This window comes from Bos taurus, chromosome 7, assembly GCF_002263795.3.
Source record: "Bos taurus isolate L1 Dominette 01449 registration number 42190680 breed Hereford chromosome 7, ARS-UCD2.0, whole genome shotgun sequence".
NCBI classification, from domain to species: domain Eukaryota; kingdom Metazoa; phylum Chordata; class Mammalia; order Artiodactyla; family Bovidae; genus Bos; species Bos taurus.
Window position 1 is genome coordinate 41062966 of NC_037334.1, and position 21615 is coordinate 41084580.

At 38.2% G+C, this 21615-nt stretch overlaps 1 protein-coding gene across 1 annotated transcript; it reads left to right on the forward strand.

The window, feature by feature from the left end:
- The first annotated feature begins 18510 nt into the window (after window positions 1-18510).
- Window positions 18511-19437, forward strand: OR6F1 (olfactory receptor family 6 subfamily F member 1). The gene has a single exon (NM_001390001.1). It carries the CDS (start codon window positions 18511-18513, stop codon window positions 19435-19437), a length of 927 nt encoding a protein of 308 aa, NP_001376930.1.
- The last annotated feature ends 2178 nt before the right edge of the window (window positions 19438-21615 follow it).

The window sequence follows — 21615 nt, forward strand, 5'->3', positions numbered from 1 at the left end:
TTTCTATTTTTCAAGGTAATGTACAATGACAGCTGTCTCTATTTTAGGGTTATCAGCTGCCACCTCTTATTATTACCTAGATGGATGCTGTCATCAGAGTTTTCAAACTGATATTTAATTATGTCTTCTTTCTTCATTTATTAATTGAAATCCTTCTTAAAGACTACTCCCTCACCATACATAAGTCAAATATTTGTCAAACTAATTATCCTGATATGCAAATAGATATAAAATAGATTCTTTTTATTTTATTTGCTATTTTTAAATACAGAGTTTGCATTTTTAAAACAAGTGTAAACATTCATTTGTTTTAGAAAGAAACTAATAATATATGGATAAAATAAGAATAGATGTTTGAAAATTGTTTACCATTATGCAGTTTCACTGGCAAAAGTGATGCAACATATAATCTCTATAATCTCATGTATGTATACTTAATACAACTAGAAAAAAACTACTATAACTTGTTTTTAAATTACCCCCCAAATAGACAACATATGTTTATTACTCATTTTAAATAAAACATGCCTACATCTACAGACTTACTGTAAAATCCTAACCATGTTCTGTAATGCACGTAGAGAAGTACAATATGTTATTTCTTACAAGCTACTTGCATATTGCTATAATTGTAGATATACATTGAAAAAATATCCAATTTGGTAAGCACAGCCAGTAATGGATTTGTTCCAGTTTGATATGTGTGGTGAAATTGTTTATCACACCTGGACTTGAGTCAGCTCACCCACACTCAGTGAAGTCAATCCATGACACTGGTTTTGATGAATGAAATTGCAGCATGTACTGCAGGGCACCAAGCAAGAACAGGTAGCTCATGTTCTACAGACCAGGTATTGCTGATGGTTTTTAAAGACAATGTGAGGGAATGAGCTGTAGGTGCCTGAGCAGCATGTGCTCAGTTCCTAAATTTGTTGGCATCAAAGTGAAGTTTGAGCATCACCAACTGTCTGTTTTCACCTTGTCTGGGATCTGTGTGCTTGAAGTCAGCATTTTTTACCTGGTGGTGGTCTGATTCCTGTAAAAACAACTTATTCCATATCTTTCAAGGAACAGGGGGTGTGGTAACTCTTCTATGTGGCTGATTTAAAGTCTAAATCATTTTTGGTTTCCTCGGCCAACAGCAGCTCTGTTTCCACATCTTCAGGTTTTCTAATGATTAATTCATAAGTCAGCCTTTTGAGACTCAGGAAAGAACTGGGAGAGTAAATCAAAAACGTTTTACCTCAAAGGACAGGGGTACAAGGACTTGTATGCAAATTCCCTTTTCCTTCAATATTCCTCAATCTTAAGAATAGGTTTGGGACAAGAAAGTGAATAGTGTTTTGGATAGATAGGCTAATCATAAACTCAGCAGAGGAACTTGATTTTAGAGAGAAAGACCTGGTTTCAAGGTGTCATTTTTAGCTATGGTAGTCACTGTATAGAAATATTACAGCATAATACAAAAAAATCCAGGTCATCAAATTATAAATATTAAATAATGTTTCAAAAATATTGAAATGTATTTACTCATATTGCCTTTACTAAAATATTATCATCAAAGTCAAATAATTTTGTTATGTATTGGTGTTAAAGCCTATTAAAAGATTATTCACTGTGTCTTTAACTTATAAGTCTATATTATACAATATAAACAAACACTAATAATAGTAATTGCAGCTGGTGACTGCAGCCATGAAATTAAAAGATGCTTGTTCCTTGGAAGAAAAGCTATGACAAACCCAGGCGGCATCTTAAAAAGTAGAGATATTGCTTTGTCAGCAAAGGTCTTTATAGTCAAAGCTATGGTTTTTCCAGTAGTCATGCATAGATGTGAGAGTTGAACCACAAAGAAAGCTGAGTGCTGAAGAATTAATGCTTTTGAACTGATGTTGGAGAAGACTTTTGAGAGATCCTTGGACTGCAAGGAGACCGAACCAATCAATCCTAAAGGTAATCAGTCCTGAATATTCACTGGAAGGCCTGATGCTGAAGCTGAAACTCCGATATTTTGGCCACCTGATGGGAAGAGCTTACTCATTTGAAAAGACCTTGGTGCTGGGAAAGAGTGAAGGCAGAAAGAGAAGGGGATGACAGAGGAAGAGATGGTTGGATGACATCACTGACTCGATGGACATGAGTCTAAGCAAGCTCCAGGAAATGGTGAAGGACAGGGAGGTCTGGAATGCTGCAGTCCATGGGGTCACAAAGAGTCAGACATGACATAGACTGAACAACAACAATAATAGCTAAAATATTAAAGAATATAATATTTAAGGCAAATTTTTAACTACAATCAATGGAATTAAAACCTTATAATGGTTTTAGTTTTGTTGTTCTCTTTCCCAATCCAATTTTATTCCAGCATTAAGTTTATGATCTCAAATCTGTATTCATAATATTTTTGTTGATAGACATTAATAGTAACTGACATAATATGAATATTCCCTTCTGCTCTTCCCATATGTTAACTCCAAATTTGTTTGATGCCAAGTGTCTTGTTTTCAAATTTGTTCTTCTAATCAGGGCTTATATCTTGAGAATGTGCATTAATATAGATGCGGTCAAAGTAATGTTAAGTAATTATTAATTTGAAAGATCATCATGATGTACACTTTAAGTATCTTACAATTTTATTTGTCAATTATACTCAATAAAGATGAAAAAAGGAGTTAAATAATATTAGATCAAGACTCCTTTGCCCTTTCGTGTCTTCATCTTTATCCTTCAATCTGCCTGGATCATGAGTGAGATGTCTGGTAATACAGAAACCATTCATGTTCCCAGGGGAAATGAAGTTGAAAGGAAGAGCTAGAATATGAGAGAAGCCTAGGTCTTTACTGTATCAGTGAGTAGCTACAACACTATTGACTCTCTAACCCCAACTTCTGTTGCATGAGGTTTAAGTTTCATGCAAAAGAATTGAAGCAGTATTCTTTAATATTTGCAGCTCAAGATACTATAAATTTAGCAAGGATTTGTCCTACAACTACATTTCATTGGGAGAGCCAATGAAATCTAAAATAACCTACTTGGGGTCTATAGTCAGAGTGACTGACTCATTACCACAGTGATCTTAGTAAACTAGTACAGATTATTGTAAGATATTCGTTATATGCTATTTCAAATACTAGGTTCAGTCAGGAGCAAATTCATTATATACACTATTTCTCCCATTGGAGTAGAAAATGGTAACCCACTCCAGTATTCTTGGAATATATTCCAGTATTCCTGGAAAATTCCATGGACAGAGGAGCCTGGTGGGCTGCAGTTCATAGGGTTGGTCATGAGAGAGTCAGTTCCTAGGCAGGTTGATAAGGAGTTTAGGGGTCCCCAAGGAGAGAGGAGTCTGGAATTCTCAAGGAGGAAGAAAAGACAAACTTTTTTCTTTCTCCCCATTCCTTAGGATTATATAACAGTAATGTATCCTGCCTAAGGACAGTCTCTGGATTAAACCTTCTCTTGTCTTAAAATGTAAATTATGAGAGTAGGTCTGATGAGGTCTTTACAACCTCCGTTCTTTGGATTCATTGGAGAGTATATAACTTCATTGCTAACACTACCAAATGGGTACTCTTTCTGCCCCCTTCTGATGCCTATGTCAGAAGCTTTCTCTATCTCCTTTATACCTTAATAAAGCTTTATTACACAAAAGCTCTGAGCAATCAAGCTTCGTCTCTGGCTCTGGATTGAATTCTTCTCCTCCGGGGGCCAAGAATCCCAGTGTCTTTGCGTGATTCAACAACAACCTTTCATCTTGGGGGCTCATCCTGGATCCTTCAGGACAAGGTAAGGATGCTTGGAGCTTTAGTTCTTTGTTCTCTTAGCAAACACGTTTTCTGCTGTGCTTTACTAACTCTACTGTGTGCTTGTGTGAATGAATGACATGCCCTGAGTGAAGCATGTAAGGAGCCCTGCTCTGCGGTTCCATGGTGATCTCATACGGCTTATGGCAGAAACCTGTCGGGAGGTTACACTGACTTGCCAATGTCAAGAGGCACCTAATGTCTCCTTCGGGAACTGACCAGAAATGGGCAAAGCATGTGGACCAAACTCTCCTTTCTCGGTCAAACTTTTCGGTCTCTTTGACTATTTCTTAACTCCTTGGAAATTAGAAGTACTAACCTAATCTATTGGATTATAGACTTTCAAGGGAGTTGTGATCTATACTGTTGCTGTGTACTGTGGTTTAGGTCCCAAACTTGGATTGGTATTCAAGACAGCACCTAGCCTCACTAGGAATCAAAAGTTTGGAAGCTAGATGGAGCGCTAGCTCCAAGAACATCTCTGAGGTTAAAGGTTACTCAGATTGGGACTGCAATGGGTTTTTTTCTTTGGTAATGCTGGCTCTTAGTGGATCAGAGGAGGCTCTTATACTGGTATGGTGATGCTTGGAAAGAACATCTCAGTTTTATGTTCGTGTCGGTCTTATTGTGGTCAGGAAATACTCAGGGTCATGCACAGGCACTCAGGTGACGAATGTTTCCCGTAGTAGTCTTAGCTTGGGAGGCATTCTGGAAGCTTACTCTGATTCACCCTGGGTGATATCAGAGGCAAGCAAGGTTAAAGGTGAAGAGTTGGACATCAAGTAGGGATGCTATCAAGTATACCCCTGGTACATCCCCACCCCTTCTCGGTGGTAGAACCGGGAGGGATGCGGACTGTGCCTGCATCGGTAAGGGACAGATTAAGTCTGATCAGGTAGGAAAAGCTTTTGGTGTAACATCTGTCTACACCCCCATCTAGAGCAGGGAGGGACGCCTCTGGTAGAAAAATGGTGCTGGTCGCTTTTTTTCTCTCTTACAGATGGGAGCTAACAATTCCAGCCTCACTCCTTTGAACTGTATCCTGAAAAACTGGGATAGATTTGATCCCCAAGGCTTAAAGAAGACACACCTGGTCTTCCTATGTGATACTGCATGGCCACGGTATCCATTGGAGGACAGTGAATGGTGGCCAGTTAGAGGTCTCTTAAGTATAATACTGTTCTACAATTAGACCGGTTCTGTAAGGAACAAGGGAAATGGGTAGAAGTAGCATATGTATTGCCCTTTTTCTCTCTGCGAAATATGCCAGACTTATGTCCTAAGGGTATAGATTTGGGCATGAAACCTTCAGCTCCCTCCTTTACATCTCCTGTCTCAGTACGACCTCAGACTACTCTGGTTTCAGTGGAACTCAAACCATCGAAGTAAGAAATGAGATGGAGGACAGGAGACAAAGAGAAGGAGAAAAACAGGTTTCTCCAATCTATCCCTGGGATCATATGTGCAGAGCAGCCAGAGAAACTGAGGAACAGCCACACAAGCTGTTGCCTCTTTATGAAACACCCACTGGGAGAAATAATCAGTCTGTGAGAGTTAATAAGCCTTTTTCTTAATACAAAGAATCAAGGAAGATCTGGGAGACTATTTAGAGGACCCAGAAAAATATATTAGAGCTTTGAAAGGTGTTACTCTGCTTTATGACCTCACTTGAAAGGATGTGATGTATATCTTGGGACAAATGCTGACTCCCGAGTCAAAGACTCGAGTTTTGGATAAAGCAGTTGCTTATGGAGATGAATGGCTTGGTAATGAATCAGTAGGGAAAAGGGAGAACGAGATAGCGGCCCTCCCCACTGGGAATCAGGCGGTCCCAACTATAGAACCAGACTGGGACTACAACACAGCTAAAGGAAGATGGGATCAGAGTCATTTTGTTAGATGTATTCTTGGAGGACTTAGGCAGGCGCATAATAAGCCTTTAAACTATGGCAAATTGGCAGACATAGAACAGGAGGGAAAGGAAGCTCCTGGTAAATTCTTAGATAGACTGAGAGAAGGCCTTCGCAGATTCACTGAGATTGATCCCGAAAGTGAAGAGGGAAAAGTGATCTTAAAGGATAGATTTCTCACTCAGTCGGCTCCAGATATCCACTGTAAGCTATTAAAACGGGGGTATGGACCAAATCAGTCTTTAGATACTCTGTTACAACTGGCTCAGACAGTCTATTATGGTAGGGAATATGAGAAAAAGAAAGGCAAAAAAAGACAAAGGAAAAAGCGGAAGCCTTCGCCATGGCTAAACAGCATGAGAAAAATGCCCAGAGGGGCCCAGGTGAAAAGGGATGGGCTTGCTATTACTGTGGAAAGGAGGGTCACCTCAAGCGGGATTGCCCTCAGGCATCTAAGCCACCCCCGGCTCTATGTCCAGTCTGCAAAGGACCACACTGGAAGAGAGACTGCCCCCAGAGGTGTAGGTCTCCAGGGTCGGGCTCTCAAGGCAATCAGGACTGAAGGTGCCCGGGGGTCCCCACACAAGCTCCCGTCCTAATTACACCTGAGGAACCCCCGGTATTAATAATTTTGGGGGGCCAATCCGTCGATTTCCTTTTAGATATTGGGGCAACTTATGCTGTGCTTACTGAGACCCCTGGCCCACTTTCTTCCCCATCTGCTTCCATAATGGGACTGTCTGGACTAGCCAAAAGGTATTATTTCAGTTATTCTTTATCTTGCAGCTGGGATTCTGTGCTGTTTTCACACGAGTTTCTGATCATGCCAGAATCTCCCTCACCCCTTTTGGGAAGGGATATACTGAGCAAGGTCCATGCCTCTGTTTTCATGAATATGGAGCCTTCCTTTCTCTCCCTTTAGTTGAACAAAATGTAAATCCTAGAGTATGGGCAGATGGAAAATCTGTGGGTCGAGCACAAAATGCTATTCCTGTAGTTGTTAAGCTCAAAGACCCGCATGTATTTCCACATAAGAAACAGTATCCACTGAAACCTGAAGTTAAGGAAGGGTTAAAACCCATCATCAAAAATTTAAAGGAGCAGGGACTATTAATTCCCTGTAACAGTCCTTGCAACACTCCTATTTTGGGTATAAAGAAATTGAATGGTAAATGGAGACTAGTTCAAGATTTACGAATAATAAATGAGGCTGTAGTTCCTTTACACCCCGTGGTGCCTAATCCTTATACTCTATTGTCTGAAATTCCTGAACGGGCCAAATATTTTTCAGTAATTGATTTAAAGGATGCCTTCTATTCAGTGCCTTTGGCGGAAGAAAGTCAATTTCTATTTGCCTTTGAAGACCCTACACAGCCAGCTTCTCAGTTAACCTGGACAGTTTTGCCCCAGGGATTTCGTGACAGTCATCACTTATTTGGACAAAGTTTGTCACGGGATCTACAAAACTTTAATAGCTCTGAAGCAGTGGTGTTACAATATGTAGATGATATTTTGCTCTGTGCTGAGACAGAGGAAGCTTGTTTGCGAGCCTCAGAAGATTTCTTAAACTTTCAGTCACAAACAGTGGGACATGACTCAGCACAGCACAGCAATTCTCCCCATAGCACACTCACACCTCAACTAATGAATGGCCCAAAATACACAAAATATTCAAATCACTCTTATTTCCTTACTTTTAAACCTAAAATGATCAGTATATTCATGATTTAAGATGAATCTTTGCCCTGGAAAGGAGTATAGCATACTGTGCAAGAAATATGGAGAAGATTCAATTTCACCTTCACTAAGTCTATAGTCTCTTGTAAATAACAAATACAAATAGTCTAGACTAGTTACACACAGTCAATTTTCTTTTGTGTTATATGAAGCATAATAATGGGTAAAATTACAGTGGGTAGTAAGCATAAGTAAGTGTAAGGGGTAAAATAGAAAATCACACAACATAGTCTGAAACAACTTGATGTCATATTCTTGTATATAAATATTAAAAAATAAAATGCAATATTGGGCAAGAATAATGTGGAAGCCAAAGCAAAACAACATCTGAGAGGTGGGAGTTCAGAATCAATATATATTTTAAAAATTTCCAATTGAAGTAAAAAATCTGAATAAAAATAAATTTTAATGATTTAAATAGGTCTTACTATTTCAAACCACTTTTTTAAATTTTTATTTTATTTTTTAACTTCACAATATTGTATTGGTTTTGCCATATATCAACATTAATCGCCACAGGTATACATGTGTTCCCCATCCTGAACCCTCCTCCCTCCTTTCTCTCCATACCATCCCTCTGAGTCATCCCAGTGCACCAGCCCCAAGCATCCAGTATCGTGCATCAAATCTGGACTGCCGACTCATTTCATATATGATATTATACATGTTTCAATGCCATTCTCCCAAATTATCCCACGCTCTCCCTCTCCCACAGAGTCCAAAAGACTGTTCTATACATCAGTGTCTCTTTTGCTGTCTCATATACAGGGTTATTGTTAGCATCTTTCTAAATTCCATATATATGCGTTAGTATACTGTATTGGTGTTTTTCTTTCTGGCTTACTTCACTATGTATAATAGGCTCCAGTTTCATCCACCTCATTAGAACTGATTCAAATGTATTCTTTTTAATGGCTGAGTAATACTCCATTGTGTATATGTACCATAGCTTTCTTATCCATTCATCTGCTGATGGACATCTAGGTTGCTTCCATGTCCTGGCTATTATAAACAGTGCTGTGATGAACATTGGGGTACACATGTCTCTTTCAATTCTGGTCAAACCAGTCTTATAACTACCTAATTTCAGAAAAGTGCTTTCCAATTGGCTCAGTGGTAAAATATCCAAGAGATGCAGTTTCAATCCTTGGTTTGTGAAGATCTCCTGGAGAAGGAAACAGCAACCCACTCCAGTATTCTTGCCTGGGAAATCCCATGGACAAAAGAGCCTAGCCGGCTACAGACCATGGAGTCACAAAGAGTCAGACATGACTTAGTGACTAAATAGTAGCAGTAGCAGTTATTTCAGAAAAAAGATCACATTCAGAAAAGTATTTGACATTTATTCTCTATAAAAGAATTAACCTATATTGTTGACTTGCTTCATCAAGGAAGAGAATATAATGAAGAAGGTCATGTAAAAAAATTTAAAGAAGTGAGGAAAACAAATACTGCCTCTGAGAGCTGTCTACTGAGCTTGTCTGGCTGAACAGGTTACGATGTTCTGTTCATTCTCAAGAAAAAAAAAATGACCACAGAAAATTTTAGCATTAGAAAAAGTCATTACAATGGAATAAAAAGTCACAAGTCCACTTGATTGACATGTGGCATAGGTGAAAATAACGATTTCCTGGAGGAGGGCATGGCCACCCACTCCAGTACTCCTGCCTGGAGAATTCCATGGACACAGCAGCCTGGTAGCCTACAGTCCGTGGGATCGCAAAGAGCTGGACACAGCTGAGCAAATTCACTTTGTACTAATGTTTATTTTCTCTGCCTCCCAGGTAACATTGCCTTTGCTTTATGATACTACTCAATCTAGGGAAAATTCCCCTTATTTAATTCTTTACCAAATACCCACACAATGCCAAATAAGTACCTTCCAGGGCCACTTACTGATATATAATATGCTGTCTCCATGAAATACACCTAACCTGTTCACTTAGACATGTGTTTATGGTGATTTTAAGCTAGAAGTCATTGAGAGGAGTCTTTCTACTCTTGTCTTTTAGATATTTATTTAGAATTTGACATTAGATTCTGTATACAAGAACACCAAATATAATATGTTTTTTCCTGTATATCTGGAGTAAAAAAGCTAAGGCAGGAAAAAGTGACCTGAACAATCTTATTTTAGAATAGTACAAAAAAAAGTGTGCATTAAATTAATATTTTGCAGTGAAGCCTTGATTATAACTTTCATTTCAAGGAAAAACTACCGCCTGTGTCAGACAATGCCTCACTGTGATCAAATATATTTTATTATTACATAAGATGATGGCATGATTATATCCATTGAATAATTAATTTTATAATATTAGAAGTAAACATTTTTGTGATGTGTATGTGATGTGATGTGTGTGATACATATATAAGCTTTCAGTTCAGTTTAGTTCAGTCGCTCAGTCATGTCCAACTCTTTGCGACCCATGGACTGCAGCACACCAGGCCTCCCTGTCCATCATCAACTCCCAGAGTTTACTCAAACTCATGTCCATTGAGTCGGTAATGCCATAAACCATCTCGTCCTCTGTCATCCCCTTCACCTCCTGCCTTCAATCTTTCCCAGCATCAGGGTCTTCTCCAAGGAGTCAGTTCTATCCATCAGGTGGCCAAAGTATTGGAGTTTCAGCTTCAGGATCAGTCCTTCCAATGAATATTTAGGACTGATTTCCTTTAGGATGGACTGGTTGGATCTCCTTGCAGTCCAAGGGAATCTCAAGAGTCTTCTCCAACACCACAGTTCAAAAGCATCAATTCTTTAGTGCTCAGCTTTCTTTACAGTCCAACTCCTACATTCATACATGACTACTGGAAAAACCATAGCTTTGACTAGACGGACCTTTGTTGGCAAAGTAATGTCTCTGCTTTTTAATATGCTGTCTAGGTTGGTTATAACTTATCTTCCAAGGAGCAAGAGTCTTTTAATTTCATGGCTGCAGTTTTTTTTTTTTGGAGCCCCCCAAAATAAAGTCTGTCACTCATTCCATTGTTTCCCCATCTATTTACCATGAAGTGATGGGACCGGATGCCATGATCTTAGTTTCCTGCATGTTGTTTTAAGCCAACTTTTTCACTCTCCTCTTTCACTTTCATCAAGAGGCTCTTTAGTTCCTCTTTGCTTTCTGTCATAAGGGTGGTGTCATCAGAATATCCGAGGTTATTGATATTTCTCCCGGAAATCTTGATTCCAGCTCGTACTGCATCCAGTATGGTATTTCACATGATGTACTCTGCATGTAAGTTAAATAAGCAGGATGACAATATATAGCCTTGATGTACTCCTTTCCTGATTTGGAACCAGTCTGTTGTTCCATGTCCAATTCTAACTGTTGCTTCTTGACCTGCATGCAGATTTCTCAGGAGGCAGGTAAGGTGGTCTGGTATTTCCATCTCTTGAAGAATTTTCCACGGTTTGTTGTGATCCACACAGTCAAAGGCTTTGGCATAGTCAATAAAGCAGAAATAGATGTTTTTCTGAAACTCTGTTCAATCTTAAAGATTTATATTCATGCTTTTGTTTTTCATAAAACATACTTTTTACTAGTGATAAGCTCACCACCAGTAGCCACTTTTCATTTGGCACTCAATTCTTCGGCGCTCAGCTTTCTTCACAGTCCAACTCTCACATCCATACATGACCACTGGAAAAACCATAGCCTTGACTAGACGGACCTTGGCTGGCAAAGTAATGTCTCTGCTTTTCAATATGCTATCTAGGTTGGTCATAACTTTTCTTCCAAGGAGTAAGCGTCTTTTAATTTCATGGCTGCAATCACTATCTGCAGTGATTTTGGAGCCCAAAAAGATAAAGTCTGACACTGTTTCCACTGTTTCCCCATCTATTTCCCATGAAGTGATGGGACCAGATGCCATGATCTTCATTTTCTGAATGTTGAGCTTTAAGCCAACTTTTTCACTCTACTCTTTCACTTTCATTCAAGAGGCTTTTTAGTTCCTCTTCACTTTCTGCCATAAGGGTGGTGTCATCGACATATCTGAGGTTATTGATATTTCTCCTGGAAATCTTGATTCCAGCTTGTGCTTCTTCCAGCCCAGCGTTTCTCATGATGTATTCTGCATATAAGTTACACAAGCAGGGTGACAATATACAGCTTTGACGTACTCCTTTCCCTATTTGGAACCAGTCTGTTGTTCCATGTCCAGTTCTAACTGTTGCTTCCTGACCTGCATACAGGTTTCTCAAGAGGCAGGTCAGGTGGTGTGGTATTCCCATCTCTTTCAGAATTTTCCACAGTTTATTGTGATCCACACAGTCAAAGGCTTTGGCATAGTTAATAAAGCAGAAATAGATGTTTTTCTGGAACTCTCTTGCTTTTTCCATGATCCAGAAAATGTTGGCAATTTGATCTCTGGTTCCTCTGCCTTTTCTAAAGCCAGCTGGAACATCTGGAAGTTCATGGTTCATGTATTGCTGAAGCCTGGCTTGGAGAATTTTGAGCATTACTTTACCAGTGTGTGAGATGAGTGCAATTGTGCGGTTGTTTGAGCATTCTTTGGCATTGCTTTTCTTTGGGATTCAAATGAAAACTGACCTTTTCCAGTCCTGTGGCCACTGCTGAGTTTTCCAAATTTGCTGGCATATTGAGTGCAGCACTTTCACAGCATCATCTTTCAGGATTTGAAATAGCTCAATTACCCATCCCTTAAAAGCTAAACACACCACATTTCAAGGCCAAGCTTGCCCTCTGTGATGTTCCACACTCTGTTTGCAATTCAATTGTTTAAGACAATTTGTAAGCTTGCAACTGAATAATATGAATAATATTTTAGGGTTATGTGAATAATATTTTAGGATTCAGGGAATATTTCTGTAGATAAGCCATAACATGTGTTTTGCTGACTTGGCATAGATTTCAGATATCTGCAGCAAGATGGTTTCATTAAGGATCAGTAAATAATTGCAGATCAGTGTCTGCAACTATGGCAAGCCATGTGCAAGTTCCCAGACAGCAAAAGAAAGACAATGCTTTTACAGTGGGAAAAAAATATAGGGAGTGCTATAGCAGACATAGTTCTTGATATTTCTTTGGGTGAAACTTTTGCCAGGAAATAAGAGGAGTCTTTCTTATTCTTGTTGGGTTCTGTTGCTGTCTCAAGGTGTGAGTTCTGCCTTCTGGTATCTTAACTCTATTTAATTGACTTCAACCAGTCCATTCTGAAGGAGATCAGCCCTGGTATTTCTTTGGAAGGAATGATGCTAAAGCTGAAACTCCAGTACTTTGGCCACCTCATGCGAAGAGTTGACTCATTGGAAAAGACTCTGATGCTGGGAGGGATTGCGGGCAAGAGGAGAAGGGGATGACAGAGGATGAGATGGCTGGATGGCATCACTGACTCGATGGACATGAGTCTTAGTGAACTCTGGGAGTTGGTGATGGACAGGGAGGTCTGGCGTGCTGCGATTCATGGGGTCGTAAAGAGTCGGACACGACTGAGCGACTGATCTGATCTGTTTATTCTTCGTTTTTTTTTTTTTTTTAAGTTTTCCTTCTTCCTTTAGTTCTACTGTAGCTCAATCAGCCAAAGGACACTAAGTAAGCACATGTAATCCCGTGAAGTCAGATTTATCAAATTACTGCATGAACAGAGGATACAAATCATAGGGGTTGTGTGGTCATTACCCAAAATAAAAAGGGAGAGTTATTATAGATTTGGGGAAAGGAAGAAGTTAAGATGGAATTTAAATGAGGAGGTTTTTATTGACTTGTGCCTATAAACCAAATCTCCATGCAAAGAGTCAACATCATGTCTAGACTGTAAACAAGGCTCAAAAGTTATTTTGCTTGAAACTACAAAGTTAACTTACATGAGGAATTTTGTGTACAGAAACTTATCTGAGCCTCTGAATTTGTGCTGGAAAGTTAGATTGTCTGTCCTTATCAGAGTGAAGAAGGTACTCCCAGTAGGTTGACATACTCCATTCTTACCTGTATAATTTAGATTACAGCAAAATCTTTGAAAACATGATTTTTAAGAAGAAAATTTCTCAGTGAGAAATTCTAATCACTCAAAGAAGGAAGTTTTTATAATACTTTATAAATACAACTTATTTATGAGTGAAATTGTTATATTTGCAACTGGCCTTTTATTTTCCAGCTATTTTAGTGTGATGAACAGCCAGGAAGATTTTTAATTTTCTTATTTTAGTTCATTTTTAATTTCCCATTACATTATGCTTTGTATTATTTAATTTTTTAAGTTAAGGTGATTTATGTAATTGAATTCTGCTTTATTTGTTTTAAAAAGTTTTTTCAGTTTTGCTTTATTTTTTTTTATATAAATTCTTTATTTGCATTTTCTAGGAGCTCTCTTGGAGAAGGCAATGCAACCCACTCCAGTGTTCTTGCCTGGAGAATCCCAGGATGTGGGAGCCTGGTGGGCTGCCATCTCTGGGGTCACACAGAGTCGGACACGACTGAAGCAACTTAGCAGGCGCTCTCAGTGAGACAAAGTACCCAGATTAACATATTTAAAATCTAAGGAAATATTTTGATTCTAGGGCAAGTAATTTTATAATTTAGCTTTTTAAATTAAATGATTTTACAATTTAGCTTTTTAAATCAGATGATTAAAAATAATCCCAAATCACCCATTTATTTTTAATGAAGTGTATTTGATTTATCATATTATGTTAATTCCAGGTATGCAGCATTGTGATTCAATATTTTTGCAGATTATACTTCCTTAATGGCTCAGACAGTAAAGAATCTCCATGCAGTGCAGGAGACCTGGGTTTAATCCCTGGGTCAGGAAGATCCCCTGGAGAAGAAAATTGCAACCCACTCCAGTATTCTTGCCTGGAGAATCCCACGTATAGAAGAGCATGGTGGGCTATAGCTCATGGGGTCACAAAGAGTCAGACTCGACTGAGCAGCCAGTGCTACTATCCTACTCCATTATAAGTAGTTACAAGATAATGGCTATAATTTCCTGTCTTATACAGTATATCCTTGCTGCTTATCTATTTAATACATTGGAGTTTGTGTCCATTAATCCTATACTCCTAATTTGTCCCTCCCCACTTTTTCTCACCTTTGGTAACCACCGTTTTATTTTTCAATATGTGAGTCTTTCTGATTACATAGCAAGACTGTTTGCTCAGTGGCATTCAACTCCTTGTGGCCCCATGGACTGTAGCCTGTCAGACTCCTCTGTCCATGGTAAGAATACTAAAGTGGGTTGCCATTTGGTTCTCCAGGGGATCTTCTTAACCCAATGATCGAATCCACATTTCTCGTCTCCCCAATTGGCAGACAGATTCTTTACCACTAGGATCACCTGTTTACATATATATTCATTTATATTATCTTTTCGATTGCACATATGAGTGATACCACCCCATCTATTTAGAAAGATCTAACAGAAGATTATGTCTTCTTGAGCTAGCCATAAATACCCAAGAGAATTTACATGTTGCCTTTCCCCAGAAGGTTCATGATCACTTAAGAATTTACTTAATAGCAAGTTGTTTTTAGTATGGAACTTATTAGGAGGAAGAGTGAGAGGGAGAAAATGTAAAACACTAAAGGACAGTTGAATGTAACTAAGACACTACAGAATTAGAAAGAAATAGAAAAGGAAATATAAGAATTTCAACTGAGAATAAGTTTAAAGGACTATGGAAAATTGAGTTAATCTAAAGTAATGACTATTAAAAGAAAAAAGTGTACAATAAAATAAGATTAAAAATAATAGAGGGGGATAGAGAGAATTGCTAAAATTAAATATAATATTTTTAAATAAAACAAAATTGTATAATAAAAAACAGAGAAAATATAAAGTGGAAAGACAATTTATGGCAGAAAGAATTGGAACTGGGTAAGTAAACAAGGTGATTCTGTATTCATTATGCTCTAGTCAATTTGTTGCCACAAATTTTTGCTTTGTAATATACCCTTTATAGCATTTAATAAATACCTCAAATCTCCTATGGTTCAGAAACAACATAAATGTATTCATTTTTGTCAAAATAGTGCATGCTTGTAGAAGAAAACTCTCATATAGGTACAGTCATTTTCCAAATGAAAAAAATTAAAATTACTTTTTGAATCCGTTAGTATATTGTTAATAATTTAATCTTTTTCTTATAAAATATCCAACTGTTATTTAATTTTGAATACATAGTTTATTTAAAGCCAGTAAATCAAAATATTAATATCTCTGGTTTTTTAAAAACTCTGAAGTCATCTGCATAAAGTCCCAAGTAGGTCATCTTAGAATTAATACTAAGATTACTCAAATATAGAGCAATACATACAAGGTTTTAAAATGTAGGGCATGATCATCACATACTCTAAGGAAATATTATTAATTCATTGTTGTCTGACCAATTCAGCAATATAACTGAAAGTAAAACTTGAAAATACCATTTCATAATATGGTAATAGGTATTCTATGTATCTTTAATTTTCAGTTATCAAATTAATTCTTAAATTTGTAAAATGATAAATATAATTATTTTGTTTACATTATTTTTACATTTTTCACTTCAGTTCAGTTCAGTCATTCAGTCGTGTCTGACAATGACACCATGGACTGCAGCATGCCAGGCTTCCCTGTCCATCACCAACCCCAGGAGCTTGCTCAAACTCATGTTTATCGAGTTGGTGAAAATACCATAACTTCATACTAATAGATTTTAGAAATAGCTTTGACCTATTTCCATTTTACATATCCAGTAGTTATTCCTATTTGAATATGAATTAAAATATCATTCTTTTGCATTTTCCAATCAAATGTCTATCTTTTAAAATGTCTTTGAAAGCAGCAGATCCAAAGTGCTGTGGTTCTGGGACTGAACCTGTAGAATTGATAATCACAGCACCTCTTTAGACAGCTTCTTTAGCTTCTTTGTGTTTCAGTTTTCTCATCTGTAAAACTAGTGAGATAACAATAAAACAAAATAATAGTATTTACAAAGATCACATTAGACAGTTGGCTGAAAGTGAGTTGCATCCAACTCGGCTACCCCATGGGCTATACAGTCCATGGAATTCTCCAAGCCAGAATACTGGAGTGGGTAGCCTTTCCCTCCTCCAGGGGATCATCCCAACCCAGGGATCGAACCCAGGTCTCCCACATTGCAGGCAGATTCTTAAACAGCTGAGCCACAAGGGAAGTCCAAGAATACTGGAATGGGTAGCCTATCCCTTCTCCAGGGGATCTTCCCGATCCAGGAATCGAACCTGGGTCTCCTGCATTGCAGGCAGATTCTTTACCAACTGAGCTATGAGAGAAGCCCAGACAGTTGGCTAGTGACTGCCAAATATGCATTCACTATGTGTTTGCTCCTATTATCTATTATTATGAGTTTATGGTTACCTAGTGAGTCCTTGACTACTTTTTAAAGAAAAATAGCTGAATAATATAAAGCTATCCATAGGTACTTTGAACTAGAAAATATTGTTAACTCTATTAGTTGGCTGCAAGTGATACAGATGTTGGAATATATTACTTTAAGAAATTTGTGAAAACCATTATTTAGCATTTATTGCTCATGAACATTTCTTTGTACTCTTTATTTCTCTATCTAACCCCTCAATGTCTAAACTAAGATATATTTTTCTTTACTAGGATAATTAAATAAGTAATAATCCAGGGCCTTTACTACTCAACCAAGCAAACCTTGGGAAAGTCATGTCATTTCCCTGATCTTTACTTTATTTACAAAATTAAAAGGAAGCTAGTTTCTTCCTCAACAGAGTAGGATCCCCAAGCAGCAGTGATACTTTCTGGAAATTTGTGTGAAATGCAAAACCACAGCCCCCACCACAGGTGACTGATTTGGAATCTCTATTTTGACATCCCCCTCAAGTGATGTTCCCATTAGAACTTAAGATCACTGCTGTAAATGACATTGAAGTCCCTTTCTGCCTTGTTTACACATATAATAAATCTGCTGAGATTTATGAAGGAGATGACATTTGTTGTTGGAGTGTGAGAGTGTAAGACTTGAGGACAGAGAGAGAAAACATTTCTTCACAGAGACTTCTCAGAGACTGAAGACACCAAAGTTCACTTTGTGCAATAAACTGCACTCAGGTGTAGGTTCTTGTGACCTGAATGTTTGACACTTATAGCTTTCCAATTGATCTTCTAATTTATAGGCTCCATCCTCAAACAAAGCATTTAAAAATAAGTTACAAGTATACAAAAAGAAAAAAAAACCTAGTTTCAAAATGATTGTCTGCTTTTCCACTTGTTCATTCACTTCCAAATAAGCGTAGCAGAGGACAGAGGAGCCTGTCGTGCTACATTCTCTGAGGTTGCAGAGTTTGAAAAGACATAGCAACTGAATAACAATAATCCTAGATGCAGGAAGAAATTGCCTTAAGTTCATTGTTTAATATGGAAATTTTTTGATGTGAATAATGTAAGACAAATTTAAACATGAAATGATTAATATTGGAGAAGGCAATAATTTGAAACTATTTTAAAAATTCTTCCAGTTTGTTTTTAGACATTATTTTTGAGTTCAGAGCTTATATATTAAAAGATCAATTCAGAAACTATAACTGTCAGATATGAAAGTGTCTAGAATCTACATTTGAGAGGCCTATTTCTCAACAAAGATAAAGTACATGATTTCATCTAAGGACTGTGCAGAAAGAGTTTAGTAACAAAGTATTGAACCGAGTCTGCATGAAATGCTCAGCCCTTCATGTGTTTAGATGTTATCTGTGAATGTAATCTGCGAACCAGTAATCTGTGATCTGGTTAGAACAGGAATGATTAAAGCAGCAAGACTGGATTTGAATCTTGGATCTGAAGTGTAACCATAGATGAAATCTTTGCAAAATTGCTAACATTATTTGCACTGTCTGTTAATTCGTTATAATAGCACAACTCTCTACTTAATTAAATTAACCAATACTAATCATGCATAGCTCCAAGCACAGAGCAGGCACTCAACAGATGTTAGTTTGTCAATATGCATTCAAGTACTGAAGCACTCTCATGAATGCATTTCTTTTTATTTTTCTAGAACTGCATGATTGAGTCAAAGACCTCCATGTGGGCATCTGTGTTTCTCTATGAACACACACAATGAAACTCTCCCCCAGGACTTTCTCCTATTGGGCTTTCCTGGGTCCCAGATCCTTCAGCTCTCTCTTTTCATGCTTTTTTTGGTTATGTACATCCTCACAGTTGGTGGTAACGTGGCTATATTGATATTGGTGAGTACCTCCCACCAGCTACACACCCCCATGTACTTCTTTCTAAGCAATCTCTCTTTCCTGGAGATTTGGTATACCACAGCTGCAGTCCCCAAAGCCCTGGCCATTCTACTGGGGAAAAGCCAAAGCATATCATTTACCAGCTGTCTTTTGCAGATGTACCTTGTTTTCTCATTGGGCTGTACAGAGTACTTCCTCCTGGCAGCCATGGCTTATGACCGTTATTTGGCCATCTGTTATCCTCTACACTATGGGACTATCATGAACAGCCTCCTCTCAATGCAGCTGGCTCTGGGCTCCTGGGTCTGTGGTTTCCTGGCTATTGCCGTTCCCACAGCCCTCATTAGTAGCCTGACCTTCTGTGGGCCCCACACTATCAACCACTTCTTTTGTGACATTGCACCTTGGATTGCTCTGGCCTGTACCAGCACACGGCCAGTGGAACTTGTAAGCTTTGTGATTGCTTTTGTGGTCATCCTAAGTTCTTGCCTTATCACCCTTGTCTCCTATGTCTACATCATCAGCACCATCTTCAGGATTCCCTCAGCCCAGGGCAGAAGCAAAGCCTTCTCCACGTGCTCCTCACATCTTACAGTGGTGCTCATCTGGTATGGCTCTACAATCTTCCTTCATGTCCGCACCTCCATTAAAGAGGCTTTGAATCTGACCAAAGCTGTTCATGTCTTGAACACTGTGGTAACTCCAGTTCTTAATCCCTTCATCTACACTCTTCGTAACAAGGAAGTAAGAGAAACTCTGCTAAAGAAATGTAAAGGAAAATAAACTGCTTCCAACAAAACAGACCTCTGTCAATTGTCTCCATATCTGTTCAGGGGTTCCAAGTAAGAATATGGAGAAAAAGGCAAGTCTTTCTTGATGTAAGGAGAGGAGGGAAAAAAAAAAACAGAAAAAAATCAATCAAAACAAGTTTAAAAACCTGTGTATACTTGCGCTACTTTCTCATATATGATAGGAATGGAAGTTCTTGGTATAAGCAAACTGGACATTTTTAAAGAAAAATATCTTTACATACTGAATTAGGTTTATCCTTGGATTTCATTTATAAAATGAGGTGTAATAGTTAGTAAGAAGGGTGTTTTATTGAGTAAACTTTAAATTCTTGTCCTTTCTAAAATAGCTTTGATGAAATATGTGAAAAGTGAAAACTTTTAAAACATGTTTGTGAAATAGGAAAAGGTTAAATAAATAGAAGGACAATTGAAATCATAGTGCGCAATTATTTCAACACACTATTTTTTTTTTTTTATTCTTCCAATTTTATTTTATTTTTAAACTTTACATAATTGTATTAGTTTTGCCAAATATCAAAATGAATCCACCACAGGTATACATGTGTTCCCCATCCCGAACCCTCCTCCCTCCTCCCTCCCCATACCATCCCTCTGGGCCGTCCCAGTGCACCAGCCCCAAGCATCCAGCATCGTGCATCGAACCTGGACTGGCAACTCGTTTCCTACATGATATTTTACATGTTTCATTGCCATTCTCCCAAATCTTCCCACCCTCTCCCTCTCCCACAGAGTCCATAAGACTGTTCTATACATCAGTGTCTCTTTTGCTGTCTCGTACACCGGGTTATTGTTACCATCTTTCTAAATTCCATATATATGCGTTAGTATACTGTATTTATGTTTTTCCTTCTGGCTTACTTCACTCTGTATAATAGGCTCCAGTTTCATCCACCTCATTAGAACTGATTCAAATGTATTCTTTTTAATGGCTGAGTAATACTCCATTGTGTATATGTACCACAGCTTTCTTATCCATTCATCTGCTGATGGACATCTAGGTTGCTTCCATGTCTTGGCTATTATAAACAGTGCTGCGATGAACATTGGGGTACACGTGTCTCTTTCCCTTCTGGTTTCCTCAGTGTGTATGCCCAGCAGTGGGGTTGCTGGATCATAAGGCAGTTCTATTTCCAGTTTTTTAAGGAATCTCCACACTGTTCTCCATAGTGGCTGTACTAGTTTGCATTCCCACCAACAGTGTAAGAGGGTTCCCTTTTCTCCACACCCTCTCCAGCATTTATTGCTTGTAGACTTTTGGATCGCAGCCATTCTGACTGGTGTGAAATGGTACCTCATAGTGGTTTTGATTTGCATTTCTCTGATAATGAGTGATGTTGAGCATCTTTTCATGTGTTTGTTAGCCATCTGTATGTCTTTTTTGGAGAAATGTCTATTTAGTTCTTTGGCCCATTTTTTGATTGGGTCGTTTATTTTTCTGGAGTTGAGCTGTAGGAGTTGCTTGTATATTTTTGAGATTAGTTGTTTGTCGGTTGCTTCATTTGCTATTATTTTCTCCCATTCTGAAGGCTGTCTTTTCACCTTGCTAGTAGTTTCCTTTGATGTGCAGAAGCTTTTAAGGTTAATTAGGTCCCATTTGTTTATTTTTGCTTTTATTTCCAATATTCTGGGAGGTGGGTCATAGAGGATCCTGCTGTGATGTATGTCGGAGAGTGTTTTGCCTATGTTCTCCTCTAGGAGTTTTATAGTTTCTGGTCTTACGTTTAGATCTTTAATCCATTTTGAGTTTATTTTTGTGTATGGTGTTAGAAAGTGGTCCAGTTTCATTCTTTTACAAGTGGTTGACCAGATTTCCCAGCACCACTTGTTAAAGAGATTGTCTTTAATCCATTGTATATTCTTGCCTCCTTTGTCGAAGATAAGGTGTCCATATGTGCATGGATTTATCTCTGGGCTTTCTATTTTATTCCATTGATCAATATTTCTGTCTTTGTGCCAGTACCATACTGTCTTGATAACTGTGGCTTTGTAGTAGAGCCTGAAGTCAGGTAGGTTGATTCCTCCAGTTCCATTCTTCTTTCTCAAGGTCGCTTTGGCTATTCGAGGTTTTTTGTATTTCCATACAAATTGTGAAATTATTTGTTCTAGCTCTGTGAAGAATACTGTTGGTAGCTTGATAGGGATTGCGTTG